This window comes from Mytilus edulis, chromosome 2 (assembly GCF_963676685.1).
Source record: "Mytilus edulis chromosome 2, xbMytEdul2.2, whole genome shotgun sequence".
Taxonomy (NCBI): domain Eukaryota; kingdom Metazoa; phylum Mollusca; class Bivalvia; order Mytilida; family Mytilidae; genus Mytilus; species Mytilus edulis.
Window position 1 is genome coordinate 26,810,581 of NC_092345.1, and position 16,573 is coordinate 26,827,153.

At 31.7% G+C, this 16,573-nt stretch overlaps 1 protein-coding gene across 4 annotated transcripts; it reads right to left on the bottom strand.

The window, feature by feature from the left end:
• Nucleotides 1–906: 906 nt before the first annotated feature.
• Nucleotides 907–13,309, bottom strand: LOC139511850 (cell death abnormality protein 1-like). Of its 4 annotated transcripts, XM_071298963.1 has the most exons (13): nt 13,196–13,309; nt 13,012–13,036; nt 11,471–11,584; nt 10,482–10,595; nt 9,624–9,737; nt 8,846–8,959; nt 8,198–8,311; nt 6,297–6,404; nt 5,342–5,461; nt 3,882–3,989; nt 2,930–3,049; nt 1,432–1,544; nt 907–964 (listed from the first exon to the last, which is right to left on the bottom strand). In XM_071298963.1, the coding sequence occupies exons 1-12, from the start codon at nt 13,221–13,223 to the stop codon at nt 1,442–1,444; spliced, it is 1,182 nt and encodes a 393-aa protein (XP_071155064.1). In that variant the 5' UTR covers nt 13,224–13,309; the 3' UTR covers nt 907–964; nt 1,432–1,441. The 4 variants fall into 4 exon arrangements, with proteins under 4 accessions (XP_071155064.1, XP_071155065.1, XP_071155068.1 ...); XM_071298964.1 differs by lacking the exon at nt 9,624–9,737; XM_071298967.1 differs by lacking the exons at nt 5,342–5,461; nt 6,297–6,404.
• Between the last annotated feature and the right edge of the window lie 3,264 nt (nt 13,310–16,573).

Consider the following 16,573-nt stretch of genomic DNA (forward strand, 5'->3'; position numbering starts at 1 on the left):
ATTTAAAACGGTCACCCAGCTCGTGATTGCGTGCGTGAAACATTTCCAAAGAATGAATTGTACCCTCCCTGTTGGAACCCTTGACTTGATAGTTGATCCAGAACAGTAACCATAACTAAGGAAATTACATAAGTACAAAAAATAACCTTGAATATTACAACCAACTATGAAATATATACTCCATATGCAGGCGCTTCTTTGGTGTTTCCTCATTCTCAGTTAAATTTTTCCAGTTGTAAGTCAAAATATATGATTGTGATTGTATCCCTTAGGTATTGTTAAATTCAGTCTATCTTCCTCACAACTCTATTGGATATTTTTTGGTGTAAATGAAGTCGTCCGTATAGTGTACACATGCACGAGCGACATATAAAGATGTGGCTACTCTATACTAAGGGGTTGAGAGTACGTTACTTCTGAGAAATAGGAGCTTGCGCGATTGGAAAGTTGAATGTTTTTATAGATTATAGTTACGATTATTAAAGGACATGAAATCGTCGATACATCTGAGTGTACAATAACGAACTTTACACGGAGTTTTTTCAACTTCATGTGAGTAAATAAGCAGACCAGAAGGATGCACAATAAATGACTATTTAAATGCTGACTGTCTGTTGGAATACCAATCCATCATACTCAACAACAATGTTGTCGATATAAACGTTCAGCATTTTGAAAATTTCGGTGTATGTGTTGTTAGAATCAGTGTGTAAGTAAGATTTTAAATATGTTTGTATCATTTTTTTATACAATTCCCATGTTAATCGAGTTTGTCCTTTGGTTTCCTTTTATATTTCTAGTTGTTTTTAGTATTTTCAATAAAATTAAAACGATATCCAACACAAAAATGTGTATGCGTCATGAATTAATAACTCCCGTTCAAATCATATATACAAATACCCTATATAACGAAATGTAGAAAAATATTTATTTGTTAGATGAAAATGTCTCCTTTGTCTTTATTCTGAAATATAAATTAAATCGATATTAAGGATAATTAATTTTCAATATTCAGCAATATATTTGATTCTATTTTTTATTATTTCAAACTCGATATACGGCAACACTTATTTATGATACACAAACTTAAACTATTATTTCGCAGAACATGAAATAACTCCTTTGTGAAAAACTAAGCCCCCCTCCCCCGCAAAAAAAAATTCACCGAAAGAACTTAACAGGAAATTTAAAAATAATACGCTTAACCCTAGGAAAAAGTAAAAAACAAAGTCTATACTCTGCTCGTTCATGAAATCTTGTAATGTTTTTATATACTGAGACATTTATGGGATGTAGGTAAATAAATAACAAAATCTACTGTCATTTGAAAATAATTTTACAAATTACGCTACCTACTAACAACGATAAAGCGGAATCAGTATAGCGTTGCCAGCGAAAACCATAAACCACAACGTGAATCGTAAAACTTACTTGTCCAGCACTAATGCTGTTGACAATGACATTTATTATTATTGCATGTACCAATATGAGGACTGCAATGTGCCACACACTCTGCATTGTTATGACACATAACTTGTCTTTTCCTACAAAATAAAAAAAGTGTATGTAACAAATTACAAACATTGCATATTTGATTGGTTTTTATATAGTAAAGAAAAAGAAATGTGGAATGATTGCCAAAGAGACAACTGTCCACCAAAGTTCGAATGAAGTGGATGTAAGCAAGTATAGGCAACAGTAGGACCTGTAGTCCAATTTTATGTTTAAGTAGGAATACTCTTGTTAAAAGTAACACATTCGAAATTGAAAATAACATGGGCCAAACACTGAATGCATATCTAATGGCATTTGTATTTACGATTTAATTTTGGGATTGATACCCTTTTAATTTGCTTTGATAGCACAAACCACCCTATCTTATTAAATTCTAGAGATCTGATTTATATCATATCAATAACTTAATGCATGTGTTATAGATCAATTATATTGCATAATTTTTTTTTCATTAGTATTTCAGAATTCAAAATTTTTAATTCATATGGCATCATCGCATTCATACACGAACATTAATTATTTTTCAGGCTTTTTTCTCAAAAGTTACAAATTAAGTACGTAAAATAATACGTGCATAAAAAAGTAATACACATCTAAGACATTTGCATTTACGATTGTTTTAGTATAGGAAAATATTTTTTTCATTTCATTTACTTTGGTATTACATAAACCACGTAAACGTGTCACCATATTTTTATTAAATTCTAAATACTGTCTCATATCAAACATGTCAAATCAATTTCATAAAAATTAGTGTAATAAATTAACTATAATTAAGGAATGACTATGATATTTTTTTCTGTCTATGAAGAAATAACATTAAAAATTTGGTGCACACTGAATAACGCGCGTAGCGGGTTATTTAACAGTGTGCACCACATTTTTTTATGTTATTTCAAATAAACAGAAAAAATATTACAGTCATTTCTTATAATTTAATTCTAAATTCCATTTTAAACTGTAGAAAACCACGAAAAAACGTTGATGATGTCACGGTCACTTGACTAAATTATGTCTATTGGCGCATAACAAAATAACGTCAGCCAATCAGAAGACGCATTACATCCAAAATTAAATTATTGCACAATAGATCAATTTTCTCGTATTTCAGAAATTATTTTGGCTACATCGTTTGAACTTGACACAATTCATTTTGTAACTGCAATAAAAGTCTAATTTTGCCAAATTTAAATTTTAATTCACATGACTTTACCTCGCAATAAGGGTTAGCAGTCCATAAGGATGGACATTCAGAATGATTTTGTTTTTGTTTCAGTCTATGAGTATAAATGTGATATAAAATCAATGTTTGAAAAACGTCAACACTTTTTGCAATCATCAGGAAACTGTTAAATTAAATTCAAATGAATGTTTTAATTTCATATGTGTGGATTACATCTATATCTGAACTTACCCTACTGGATTACCATTGTCATGTTTACATTGGCACTGATGGTGTGCATCACATTCTGCTACTGTTCCGTGAGGACAGTTTACACAGTCAACAGCAGTCTGACAAGCAGCTCTGCGTGCTCTACGTGTAAAAAAACAATTTTGAGTTTCGTGATGTACTTTATAACTGGTTGAGATGAATTATATAGTTTTATAACTGGTTGAAATTAGTTAATATGTAATTTTAAAACTGAGGTTGCGGTTTGTTATATGGCTGTTTCATAAAAGTTTTAATGAAGTTTGTTTGAGATTAGGTATATAGTTTTATAACTGGTTGATATAAGATGCCAGGCAATATAACATTAATTTGATAATCTTAGATTAACACATAACTTAACTTATGTATTGCTATCAAGTAATTCAACTCTAATGATCCTATCAATAGTTTTGATTTGGCATCGCAGAAAGTCATGCTTTTCCCAAACTGAATTTAGAGTTTTTACTCCTAATCCGTGGTTTGCCGATTGATATTTAGACCTAGATAAATGGTTAGTTGTTTTCGGTATTTTAACTGATGTGACTGCTTTTTATTTCTATTAGTGAATCTCTGCTCAGGTTAAGTGAATATAAGCGCTCATAAACATGTTTAACGCTGCCACATTTGTATGTCCAAGTCTAGAGCAGTTTTATCGTTGTTTGCTGTCTGTCATAATTGTTGTTTGTTTTGTTTATTGTTGTTTGCATGAAAGATGTTGTTGCTTTTCTGTTTTGAATTGTTAAACATTGTGTCATTCCTGGAACAGTATGGATTTTAATTATATTAACATGACAACATGATGACATTTTGTTGTTTTAATACTTTTCATTATGTCTTTGGTGGATAGTTGTCTCAATGGCAATCATAACACATATCTTTACATATATAACACAATTGTTGTGTGAATGCATTTTTTATCTCTAAAATTATAACTTACGGAGGCTCATGATGACAATGGCATTTGTCATGCTTACATTCACCAATGCTTGGGGCACAAAGAGTGGTACAAGTTGTTACATTAGTACAGGCAACAGTTTCCCTTTTCCTAAGTGAAAGAGAAATATTATGGCTAATACACGATAGCAATAGCAAAAGAAAAGTTCCCTATGTTTAAAATCAATTGATATTCCTCTGACAAATAAAAATGGAAAAACCAGGGTCCTTCAGAAATGATAGACCATTCAGCTTATGCCTTTTTTCTTATCATATGATTTATTTTTTAACTCACTTATTTAAAAAAACATCTTGCAATAGATGAAAAACTATAAACAATTACGAATTGATTGACAGCTCATGCGGGCTCTGAACTATTAATACAAAAACGTGAGTACTTATTACATTGAAAGATGTATAATGTCTCGTACACTGTTCAGATCTGCGATTGAAAATCATAGTCAGTTATATATCAAATGTGCATTGTTTTGATTGTGACAAGGATGAGCATTAAAACTGATTTTTATTGTTCACTAAATAAATCATCACACGTGTCTTTGTGAATCATGAATCAGCTTAAATGTGGATTACTTTAGGTGATGATACCAGATGAAAACGGATATGTTCCTAATTTGCAACTACAATCCTATTTCCTTTTCCCGAATGTGACCTACCGAATCAGACTCATTACCTGGTGTGTACTAAAATTAGCAACGCGGTGTGTGCCATATGGGGAGCAGTTTTTCTTGGGGTTCGTGTTGTGCAGTCATTTTCTATGTTGTTGTTAAAGTCCTATGGGTTATCGTTTTGTCGTTTTCTTTTTTAGCCATTGCGTAATCAGTTTATTTTTTATTTATGAGTTTGCATGTATATCTGGGTATCAATTTGAAGGTTCCTCTGTACTAAACATGTAGTAGTCGTTTTCAGAAGTGTAATATTTTCAATTTTCATAACTACTTAACAAATTACAGTCATTTCTTATAATTTAATTCTAAATTCCATTTTAAACTGTAGAAAACCACGAAAAAACGTTGATGATGTCACGGTCACTTGACTAAATTATGTCTATGGGCGCATAACAAAATAACGTCAGCCAATCAGAAGACGCATTACATCCAAAATTAAATTATTGCACAATAGATCAATTTTCTCGTATTTCAGAAATTATTTTGGCTACATCGTTTGAACTTGACACAATTCATTTTGTAACTGCAATAAAAGTCTAATTTTGCCAAATTTAAATTTTAATTCACATGACTTTACCTCGCAATTAGGGTTAGCAGTCCATAAGGATGGAAATTCAGAATGATTTTGTTTTTGTTTCAGTCTATGAGTATAAATGTGATATAAAATCAATGTTTGAAAAACGTCAACACTTTTTGCAATCATCAGGAAACTGTTAAATTAAATTCAAATGAATGTTTTAATTTCATATGTGTGGATTACATCTATATCTGAACTTACCCTACTGGATTACCATTGTCATGTTTACATTGGCACTGATGGTGTGCATCACATTCTGCTATTGTTCCGTGAGGACAGTTTACACAGTCAACAGCAGTCTGACAAGCAGCTCTGCGTGCTCTACGTGTAAAAAAAAACAATTTTGAGTTTCGTGATGTACTTTATAACTGGTTGAGATGAACTATATAGTTTAATAACTGGTTGAAATTAGTTAATATGTAATTTTAAAACTGAGGTTGCGGTTTGTTATATGGCTGTTTCATAAAAGTTTTAATGAAGTTTGTTTGAGATTAGGTATATAGTTTTATAACTGGTTGATATAAGATGCCAGGCAATATAACATTAATTTGATAATCTTAGATTAACACATAACTTAACTTATGTATTGCTATCAAGTAATTCAACTCTAATGATCCTATCAATAGTTTTGATTTGGTATCGCAGAAAGTCATGCTTTTCCCAAACTGAATTTAGAGTTTTTACTCCTAATTCGTGGTGTGCCGATTGATATTTAGACCTAGATAAATGGTTAGTTGTTTTCGGTATTTTAACTGATGTGACTGCTTCTTATTTCTATTAGTGAATCTCTGCTCAGGTTAAGTGAATATAAGCGCTCATAAACATGTTTAACGCTGCCACATTTGTATGTCCAAGTCTAGAGCAGTTTTGTCGTTGTTTGCTGTCTCTCATAATTGTTGTTTGTTTTGTTTATTGTTGTTTGCATGAAAGATGTTGTTGCTTTTCTGTTTTGAATTGTTAAACATTGTGTCATTCCTGGAACAGTATGGATTTTAATTATATTAACATGATCAACATGATGACATTTTGTTGTTTAAATACTTTTCATTATGTCTTTGGTGGATAGTTGTCTCAATGGCAATCATAACACATATCTTTACATATATAACACAATTGTTGTGTGAATGCATTTTTTATCTTTAAAATTATAACTTACGGAGGCTCATGATGACAGTGGCATTTGTCATGCTTACATTCACCAATGCTTGGGGCACAAAGAGTGGTACAAGTTGTTACATTAGTGCAGGCAACAGTTTCCCTTTTCCTAAGTGAAAGAGAAATATTATGGCTAATACACGATAGCAATAGCAAAAGAAAAGTTCCCTATGTTTAAAATCAATTGATATTCCTCTGACAAATAAAAACGGAAAAACCAGGGTCCTTCAGAAATGGTGGACCATTCAGCTTATGCCTTTTTTCTTATCATATGATTTATTTTTTAACTCACTTATTTAAAAAAACATCTTGCAATAGATGAAAAACTATAAACAATTACGAATTGATTGACAGCTCATGCGGGCTCTGAACTATTAATACAAAAACGTGAGTACTTATTACATTGAAAGGTGTATAATGTCTCGTACACTGTTCAGATCTGCGATTGAAAATCATAGTCAGTTATATATCAAATGTGCATTGTTTTGATTGTGACAAGGATGAGCATTAAAACTGATTTTTATTGTTCACTAAATAAATCATCACACGTGTCTTTGTGAATCATGAATCAGGTTAAATGTGGATTACTTTAGGTGATGATACCAGATGAAAACGGATATGTTCCTAATTTGCAACTACAATCCTATTTCCTTTTCCCGAATGTGACCTACCGAATCAGACTCATTACCTGGTGTGTACTAAAATTAGCAACGCGGTGTGTGCCATATGGGGAGCAGTTTTTCTTGGGGTTCGTGTTGTGCAGTCATTTTCTATGTTGTTGTTAAAGTCCTATGGGTTATCGTTTTGTCGTTTTCTTTTTTAGCCATTGCGTAATCAGTTTATTTTTTATTTATGAGTTTGCATGTATATCTGGGTATCAATTTGAATGTTCCTCTGTACTAAACATGTAGTAGTCGTTTTCAGAAGTGTAATATTTTCAATTTTCATAACTACTTAACAAATAAATACTTCTGGGGAAATAACATAAATTAATTGAAATATAAAAAAAACCCATTAGAACCTGCACTGGAAAAATGACAATGGTATGTCAAAGTTTTGAAACTTTGTGTCTTGTATAATAAACAATAGAACTTGAATAGACAACTTTCGAGTTCGATGCATTTCCGTCAAAAACTCTGGTTTAAGTGAACGTCATTTGTGCGTTTAGGGGCGTCGTCACTTCCGTTTCAATGTTGAGCGAGTGGTTGGAAAACTATAATTCTATATTGTACGAATTATTCAGCAAATTAAATCTCAAAATTGACAATCAGCGCTGCTGTCATTAGGAAATTGTCATTAAGTACCTACAGAACAACCATTATTTCTAGTTTATCCTGCACAATGACGATAACTAAGACGCTTGATGAAGGTAAATAGTGCAGGGATACAGGCGATCCCCTCTATCTGGTAAAAGACGTCATAAAGGCGCGCATAATTGACGAGTTTTTGCCGGTGACGGATGAACTCGAAAGTGGTCTATTGTATTGTAAAAGACACTTCACACCATTAAGCTCTTTGAAGTTTTCTGTTTTGATCTTTAATTGTTTTAGCGATATTATTTTCTGTTTAAGCAATCTGCCACACACATTACACTTCTTTCTTCAAATTCAAGGCGAAATTGTGTTTGTTTTAGATTTTTGAGTTTGACTGTCCCTTTGGTATCTTTCGTCCCTCTTTTGTTTCATTTTAAATCAATAAAGTAAAAGGAATGAAAGAGCTAATTACATGAAACTCATGGTACTCTATAGATATTTCTTGCCATTTGAACAATTTATAAATAATCTGTTTAATATTTTTCAATCTTGTGCGAGACAATGAAGTCTTTAAAAGCATACGTTCGATTGGTGTAAACTTGTCCAGCGTGAAAACAAAGCTAAAAAAAACAGCACAATGTAAACTTACCCAACACCTCCATGATCGTGGGTACATTGACACATATGTTGATTACACGATGCTATTTCTCCATGGTTAGGACAAGTGCAGTCAGCGTCAACTTTACATTCAACAGCACGCCGACTAAAATTATACAAAATAAGATAAATTAATTGAAATATCTTCCGGAGCACCTTAGATCACCCCAAGTTTTTTTGTGGGGTTCGTGTTGCTTAGTCTTTGGTTTTCTATGTTGTGTCGTTTTTACATGTACTATTATTTGTCTGTTTGACTTTCTTTTTTGGCCATGTCGTTGTCTGATAATTTTTGATCTATGAGTTAAATGTCCCTCTGGTATATTTTGCCCCTCTTTTAAAAACATTTAACACCTACGCTTAGAAATCTACAAAAGTATATATTCGTTTCGAATATTTTAGTTCCCTCAAATCAGCAATCTAACTGCATTGTCATGCTTTCTGCCTTTATGCTATCAAGCTCAATAAAATAACATTTTGTGATGTTTGATAATCTTTTCATATTTTTTTTTATTCATTATGAAAACGGAATGACAATGCTTGTAACCTTAACAATTCATGGAACTTTAAAATCACAAGTACGTCTGTTTTAACTTTATTAAGAGGCAGTATAAACCTGCAAAATAGTATAATGTTAACTTACCCACCACCTCCGTGATCATGTGAACATTGACACATATGTTGATTACAATATGCAATTTCTCCATGGTTAGGACATGTGCAGTCAGCGTTTACATGACATTCAACAGCACGTCGACTATAATTACAATAAATCATATCAATAAATTGAAATATCTTTAAAAATTCATTACCTACACTTAGAAAAGAGAGGCGGATGATACCAAAGGGATATTAAAACTCATATTAGAAAGCTCCATTAGTAGATAAATGTTTTGAAACTTTGAGGTGTAATCAACAATAGAGCATGCATAAGCTTGCATGTGAAACTTCATGTAATCAAGCTCAGTGAAATTTTCTATTTTTTACATTTTGATTTACTTTTAAGGTACTTGTCGATTTAAACAATTCGCCCTAAAATATGAGTGCTACTTTATTTTGTGTAGTCATGCTTGCAAATTGCATCGTTATATTAATAACGAAGAATGGGAGTTGTTATAACATTTATAATGCATAATACTAAAAAGATGTGATGCCATTTCTGTTATCTAAATTACTACAGTTTATAAGATTGTTTCAGTTACGTTAACAGTACCAATGTTACTGCATTAGATGTTTATTTCGACAATAAATTCCTTTTCAGTGATGCAAAAGTTCAAAATAAATAAAAGTCCAAACTTAATGAACATATTCTTATTATAATATTGTGAGACCAAAACAAGCGTATTCAATTAGAAGTCCTGATGTTGCAAAAACCTAACGGAAGGTATAAGAAGCTAAGAAAAAGCACAATGTAAACTTACCCACCACCTCCATGATCGTGGGAACATTGACACATATGCTGGTTACAAGATGCAATTTCTCCATGGTTAGGGCATGTGCAGTCAGCGGCTACATGACATTCAACAGCACGTCGACTAAAATTACACGAAAAAAAAGATATATGAATTTGAATAATTAAATCATTTTTTAATCACACTTAAAAAGCTACAATAGTTTTTAATTTTGTAAAAATCAACAAACTAATTCGCATTAATTTTGCCCCACATGGCAAACTTCATGTTATCAAGGTCAATACAATTAACTTTCTGTGATATTCAATTGTTTTATAGATAATCAATTCTTCATAAATAATATGCCCAAAAATTCGAATTCCTTCTTAAAATTCAAAAGCGTAATAATTTCTATATCAATAAACTATCATGGTTAACATGATTGATATTCTGTTTGCCGAAAGCGTGTTTCATCTACCAAAAACTTATCAGTGCATGAGTGACGTTCGAATCATTAAAGTAAAAAAAGACAACTAAAGTAAGAAATGTAACTGTTAAAGAGCAGTGCAGACTCAAATTCCTAAAATCTTTTGCCAAATACAGATAATTTAATTCATGTCAACACAGAAGTACTGTCAGACTCTTATATCAATTTTGATGAAAAAAGTAAAAGGAATGATAGTGAATACTAACAATTCTTCGTTCAATGTACGATCTTGTTGCATATTGACGGCTTTTCTTTTATCGGTATCTTCATGGTTTATAAGTAAGTCTGTGCCAATTTTCAAATATGGTCTTACTCGAACAAGCCTATAAAATCACTAGGACTGCTAGTGTAAAGTTTTCCAGAGGATATGAAATGTGAGGAAAAGCACAATGTAAACTTACCCACCACCTCCATGATCGTGTGAACATTGACACATATGTTGATTACAAGATGCAATTTCTCCATGGTTAGGGCATGTGCAGTCAGCGTTTACATGACATTCAACAGCACGTCGGCTAAAATTACAAACAAAAAAGATTTATAGATTGAAAAAATTAAAAAAATGTTTTAATATTACTTACTCTTGAAAAAATACTATAGTATGTTGAAGTTTTGAAACTTTGAGTTTGTATACTAGTGATCAACAATAGAACTTGAATTGTCGTACATGGGAAACTTCAAATCATCAAGCTCTTTAACTGTACCATTTTGGTTTTAATTGTTTTTATAGATATTTTTGTCTGTTTAAAAAATCTCCTCCAAAATAAGACTAATTTCCTTAAATTTAAAGGAACCAATATTGTTTTTAATTCATACAATAAAATAAATGGCAGTGCTTATAACATGAACAGTTAATGTAACTATGTAGAAATGTCATGCCATTTGATAATGTTTATGTTATTAAAATTAATATGGTTCAAAATTCTGTTCACATTTTTGGATATGATGTCACCCGAACATGCCTATAAAACCACATGACCGGCTGTTGTTACTTTTTCTATATGGATTACAAAGCTCAGAAAAGCACAATGTTAACCTAACCACCACCTCCGTGATCATGTGAACTTTGACACATATGATGGCTACAAGATGCAATTTTGGTGTTTTTAAACATTCTGCTATAAAATAAAGACGCATTCTTATTATTCAAAGGAGTAATGATTTGTTTATTTTTTATTCATAAAGTAAAAAGAATTGCAGTGTTTGATAAATTAAATTTGTGATAATCTTTGTATAGTTTAGGCCATTTGGTGTCATTTCGAATATCAAAATTCCAACAGTTGATAAGTATGTATCAATTTTATGATATAGTATTATCCCACCAAATATATAAAAACACAAGTCCAACTTGTAAACTAGTCCACAGGGGGCGTGCACAATGTAAACTTACCCAACACCTCCATGATCATGTGAACATTGACACATATGTTGGTTACACGATGCAATTTCTCCATGGTTAGGGCATGTGCAGTCAGCGTCAACTTTACATTCAACAGCACGTCGACTTAAATTATACAAGATACAAAATAAGATAGATAAAATAACAATTCATTATTTTGAAAAATGCAGCAGAACTCAATATATGTGTTTTTCTTGATATAACATTTGCGAGTCAACATTAAAATTACGAATGAAATACATGTAATGCTTTAATATAAAGAATCATTCTGACTTCTTTTTCTCCGTTTACCATTTCTTTTTTTCTCTCTTTTCATTCTTTACTCTGTTGTGCTCGTGTTGGTTTGTATTTGGTTTGTATTTAATTAAAAAAGCATGAAATTGTAACTTTATTTGAATTATAATCTGTTTTTATTATCACGTTTTAATACAAAGTAGTTTTTCGTGAATTTATAACGAACAGGGCCTTGCACAGAACATGCAAAACATTGAAAACTTTCTTTTGCCAGGGCGTTAATTTTTCATCTATAATGCGAAAAAAAACCATCTTAGAGTTTATGTACAAAATTTTATCCCCGTTCACGACTTTTCGTCGCATTTGAATTTTGGTGACGCGATTGTTGTTGTTAGTGGAACCGGAACTGAACGTCCGGAGAACACTAGTTCATTAACATATCTTGAATTTGGATTGTTCAGTTTTTTGCGTAGTGCGAATGAATTCGTGTTTTTCTATTTGTCGCTCTTGGCTTTTGCTATGTTTTTGAAGGTGTTTTTCCTTTAGATTAGTGCCAATGAGACAACCCTCCTTCCGAGTCACTATTTGTAACAGTAAACCATTATAGGTAAAATAACGGCCTTCGTCACAGAGCATTGGCTCACACAGAACAACTAGCTATAAAGGGCCCCAAAAATTACTAGTGTAAAATCATTCAAACAGTCCTTAAAACTTTTTTAACAACAGACACATCGCAATTTTTAACACATTTACAACAAGGTTTGTCGAATTAAAAAAAAAGTAAGGTATATTTTCCCCTTTCGTTTGACTCGTAGTCTAAGAGTTTAACCCTGAAAGTGATTAAAACTCATGGAATTCGCATATTTTGAGCCTATATTATATAGATCAATCATTTTTAACATTTCAACATTTTAAAAAGGTAATTTGTTTCATACGGCTGCTGATGAGAATTTTGACTCAAGATAGTAAGTTTACATGTGTGTGCTCAATCGAAAGAAACATTGAATCACCATTGATTATTTAATACGTGTCTGCAAGACAATATAAAGAACTTGTTTCAATAAAAAAAAATGTTATTAATGTCTCTCTTATACATCTGATATATCTACTAACATAATAGCCCTATTTAACAATTTATGATTTTGTAATATAATTAGAACTGTAATACTATTGTAATAACATAATATTTGTACACGCATATAGCTGTCCGTCAACATTAAAATAATCATTATGTTTAGCCATTCAGACATATTCGAATATTCATTTACATATAAAACATATCCAATGTTAATGCATACCTTGCAGCGCCAAATGCGACAGCAACTACAAATAAAAAATTGGAAACGTTTAAAACAAAATAATATGGAACTCAAACAGTTTTGAATATTCGATGACTATGGTTATATGGTGCTTAATTTTTAAGATATATTACACACTTGGGAAATGTGAATTCAACGTAGAAAATTAAATAACGCAGCCTACCACAGCAAGCAAGAATGATCCACTTCATGGTGCGACGAAGAGACTATCAGCTAGATAAACCTTCAGAAATCTATCAGTTCATATTTATACATTGTCAAACCAGTTCATTCGAAACTTGCAAAATCGTGATTTTTCATTTGAGAAAATGTAGGGCATAGTTCCTAAATAATCAAAATTCAGATCAATCTTGAATCTCTTATTTGTCAAAGAATATAAGTGATAAATATAGCAAAATCATTAATCTGCTTTTATTTCAATTTGGGCATGGTTAAAATATATGCCAAAACAGATACTGAAATGGTCAAAAGACAAGGTTCACTTTTGGTCGAATATGGGCTTGAATTTCAACTTTATCATAAAATATTAAATAGGTCATAGTTTGATTCATCAATGAATATGTTTTAAAATCTAGCCTTACTACTAGAATGAACAAATATCTTCACAAGAGAATACATATTATATTTCAAATTGGGCACACTTGGATATATTTTCAAAATGAGATGGTTTTGTGCATTTTATGACACAAACTACGATCCGAAATATTCTGTAATCAAAAGATTCAAATGATAATTAATGATGATATTGAATCCCTACACCCGAGCATGTTGTAAATCATGGGTTGAGGCCATTGTAAATTTTGCTAAAACAATGCTAAGAATTATTGAAAGCTTTGACGATACAACACAAATAATCATAGTTAAAGGGTAATTACAAATTCGACACGACGTATAATGTGCAAAAAAAGAAGCTTTTTTGTATCAATAATAATTACACTAGTTATATGTGAAAGTTTTGTTGTTTTGACCTAATTATTAAAGCATCAAAGTCTACGAACCGATTTGAACCCTTCCAATGAGTTAAAAAAAAAATGACACACCATATTATTGCTATTGTTTTATTTTTAAATTTAGAGTGAGAAAACAATATGAAATAAAATAATTCTGTAATTTTTTTTTCGAATTTTCAGCATTAAATCAACATCTTTGATAAAGAAACATCCCTCTTGATAAACATTAGATAATTTGAGCAATGTCAAGCTCAATTATGAGCATTGTATGCGTATATGTAGCATACTGGTTACAATATATAATTGAACATAAAAGATGTTGATGCTCAAAATGATGCCAAGCTGTATGACACGTCTAGTCTTTAAAATATTTGTTTGTTTTTATTGTGATAAAGATTATAACACAATGTTGACTTCTGTAACCTCTTATTTGTGACATTTTTACCTTTTATGTCTGTTTGTTTTGGTCATGCATATGTTCTACATATGAAAATGTCTGTACCAAGACAGAAATACTACAGATGTTATCCATTCATTTGATGTGTTTGAGCTTTTGATTTTGCCATTTGATTAGAGATTTTCCGTTTTGAATTTGAGTTCAATATTTTTATGAGTTTACCTTTTTTATAGGTGTGTTATTAAAAAAGGTACAGAAGTTATATATATTTGTTATTCTCGTGGGATTTTGTCTATGTGTGTTACATTTTAGTGTTATGTCGTTGTTCTCCTCTTATATTTAATGCTTTTCCCTCGGTTTTAGTTTGTTACCCCGATTTTATTATTTGTCCATGGATTTATGAGTTTTGAACAGCGGTATACTACTGTTGCCTTTATTTATTATTTTTTTGAATGTGTTTTTTTTTCAGACTTTCAGATAGTTTATTTTACTTGACACAAAACGTATTTAAATATCCAGTCATGACCTTATCTACAGAGCTGTAGTTCACCACTGTATGACAAACTTCGTGATATAGATATGTTAACCATGCATACATGACATCGCATGAAATTTCATGTCCTTAAAGTGGAAATAAAGTTCCGAGATTTAAATAGACCATTGGATTGTTTTACATTTTGTCATGCCAAGGCCTCTTATAACTTACTTCATGGATTTTGATTATAAATGAATGTCGTACAATGCCCTATATCTAGATGTGTATGGATTGTGATTATCATTACAGGTAGTACTATGCCCTATATACATGTAGACTTGTTTATTTCCTCGTTCTTAGGTCTCTAATAGATGGTTGCCTCATTGACAATCAGATCATATTTCCTTATCTTTATATTCACTGAATATTATTAATGCGTGACCTACCATCGAGACAGAAGGGAGTCTGTATATTTAAAGTATTTGTTTTCTAATGAAAAGAAGATGTTTTCAGGACATTTGGTTTATGTTAATTTTTCGGTAATCAGTCCTGTTTTCGATTAGACATCATGTACTAAAAGTCATATAATCAGGAATATGGCAGTTGTTTTCCAATTGTTCCATTGGTTGGTAATTTTGTCAATTTTTCTTATCCCAGGAATAGATTACCTTAGCCGTATTTGGCACAACTTTTTGGAATTTTGGATACTCAATGCTCTTCAACTTCGTACTTGTTTGGCTTTATAAATATTTTGATATGAGCGTCACTGATGAGTCTTATGTAGACGAAACGCGCGTCTGGCGTACTAAATTATAATCCTGGTACCTTTGATAACTATTTACACCACTGGGTCGATGCCACTGCTGGTGGACGTTTCGTCCCCGAGGGTTTAACCAGCCCAGTAGTCAGCACTTCGGTGTTGACATGAATATCAATTATGTGGTCATTTTTATAAATTTCCTGAATATAAAACTTTAAATATTTGTAAAACCTAAGGATTTTCTTATCCCAGGAATAGATTACCTTAGCCGTATTTGGCACAACTTTTTGGAATTTTGGATCCTCAATGCTCTTCAACTTCGTACTTGTTTGGCTTTATAAATATTTTGATATGAGCGTCACTGAGGAGTCTTATGGAGACGAAACGCGCGTCTGGCGTACTAAATTATAATCCTGGTACCTTTGATAACTATTAATAACGTTATGGATTTTATACCGAGTGTGACTTTGATTTGCTCTACAGCGCGTACCTGTATTTTGTACATCCAACATTCTTGTATTTATTTTTGATTTTCTGTTATGATTTCGGTTAGAGACTGTTATGTTTATCGTTTGTAGTCCAAATAATTATAAAATTGTCTTTCAATACCACTATTGTCATGAAATCTGTTTTATCTGTAAAAAGTATTGTATATTGTTCGAGATTGCATGTTCATTACGTAAGTGCGTCCCTGCATTTGGTGTCCGTTAATTATAGATTGTCGTTGTTGTTCTGCGATTTGCATGTTGTATCGACTATTATATATTTTTTGTGCGTTTCTCTGTGATGAGTGTTCTTGCGTGTGTTTGTGTTATATTTATGTCACGTAGTTATTTCATTTTAGTCCTATGTTTTAACATTGTCATATAAGTATATAAGCGGGAGGTTTGACTAGCCATAAAACCAGGTTCAACCCCCCATTTACTCTCGAAATGTCCCGTACCAAGTCAGGAATATGG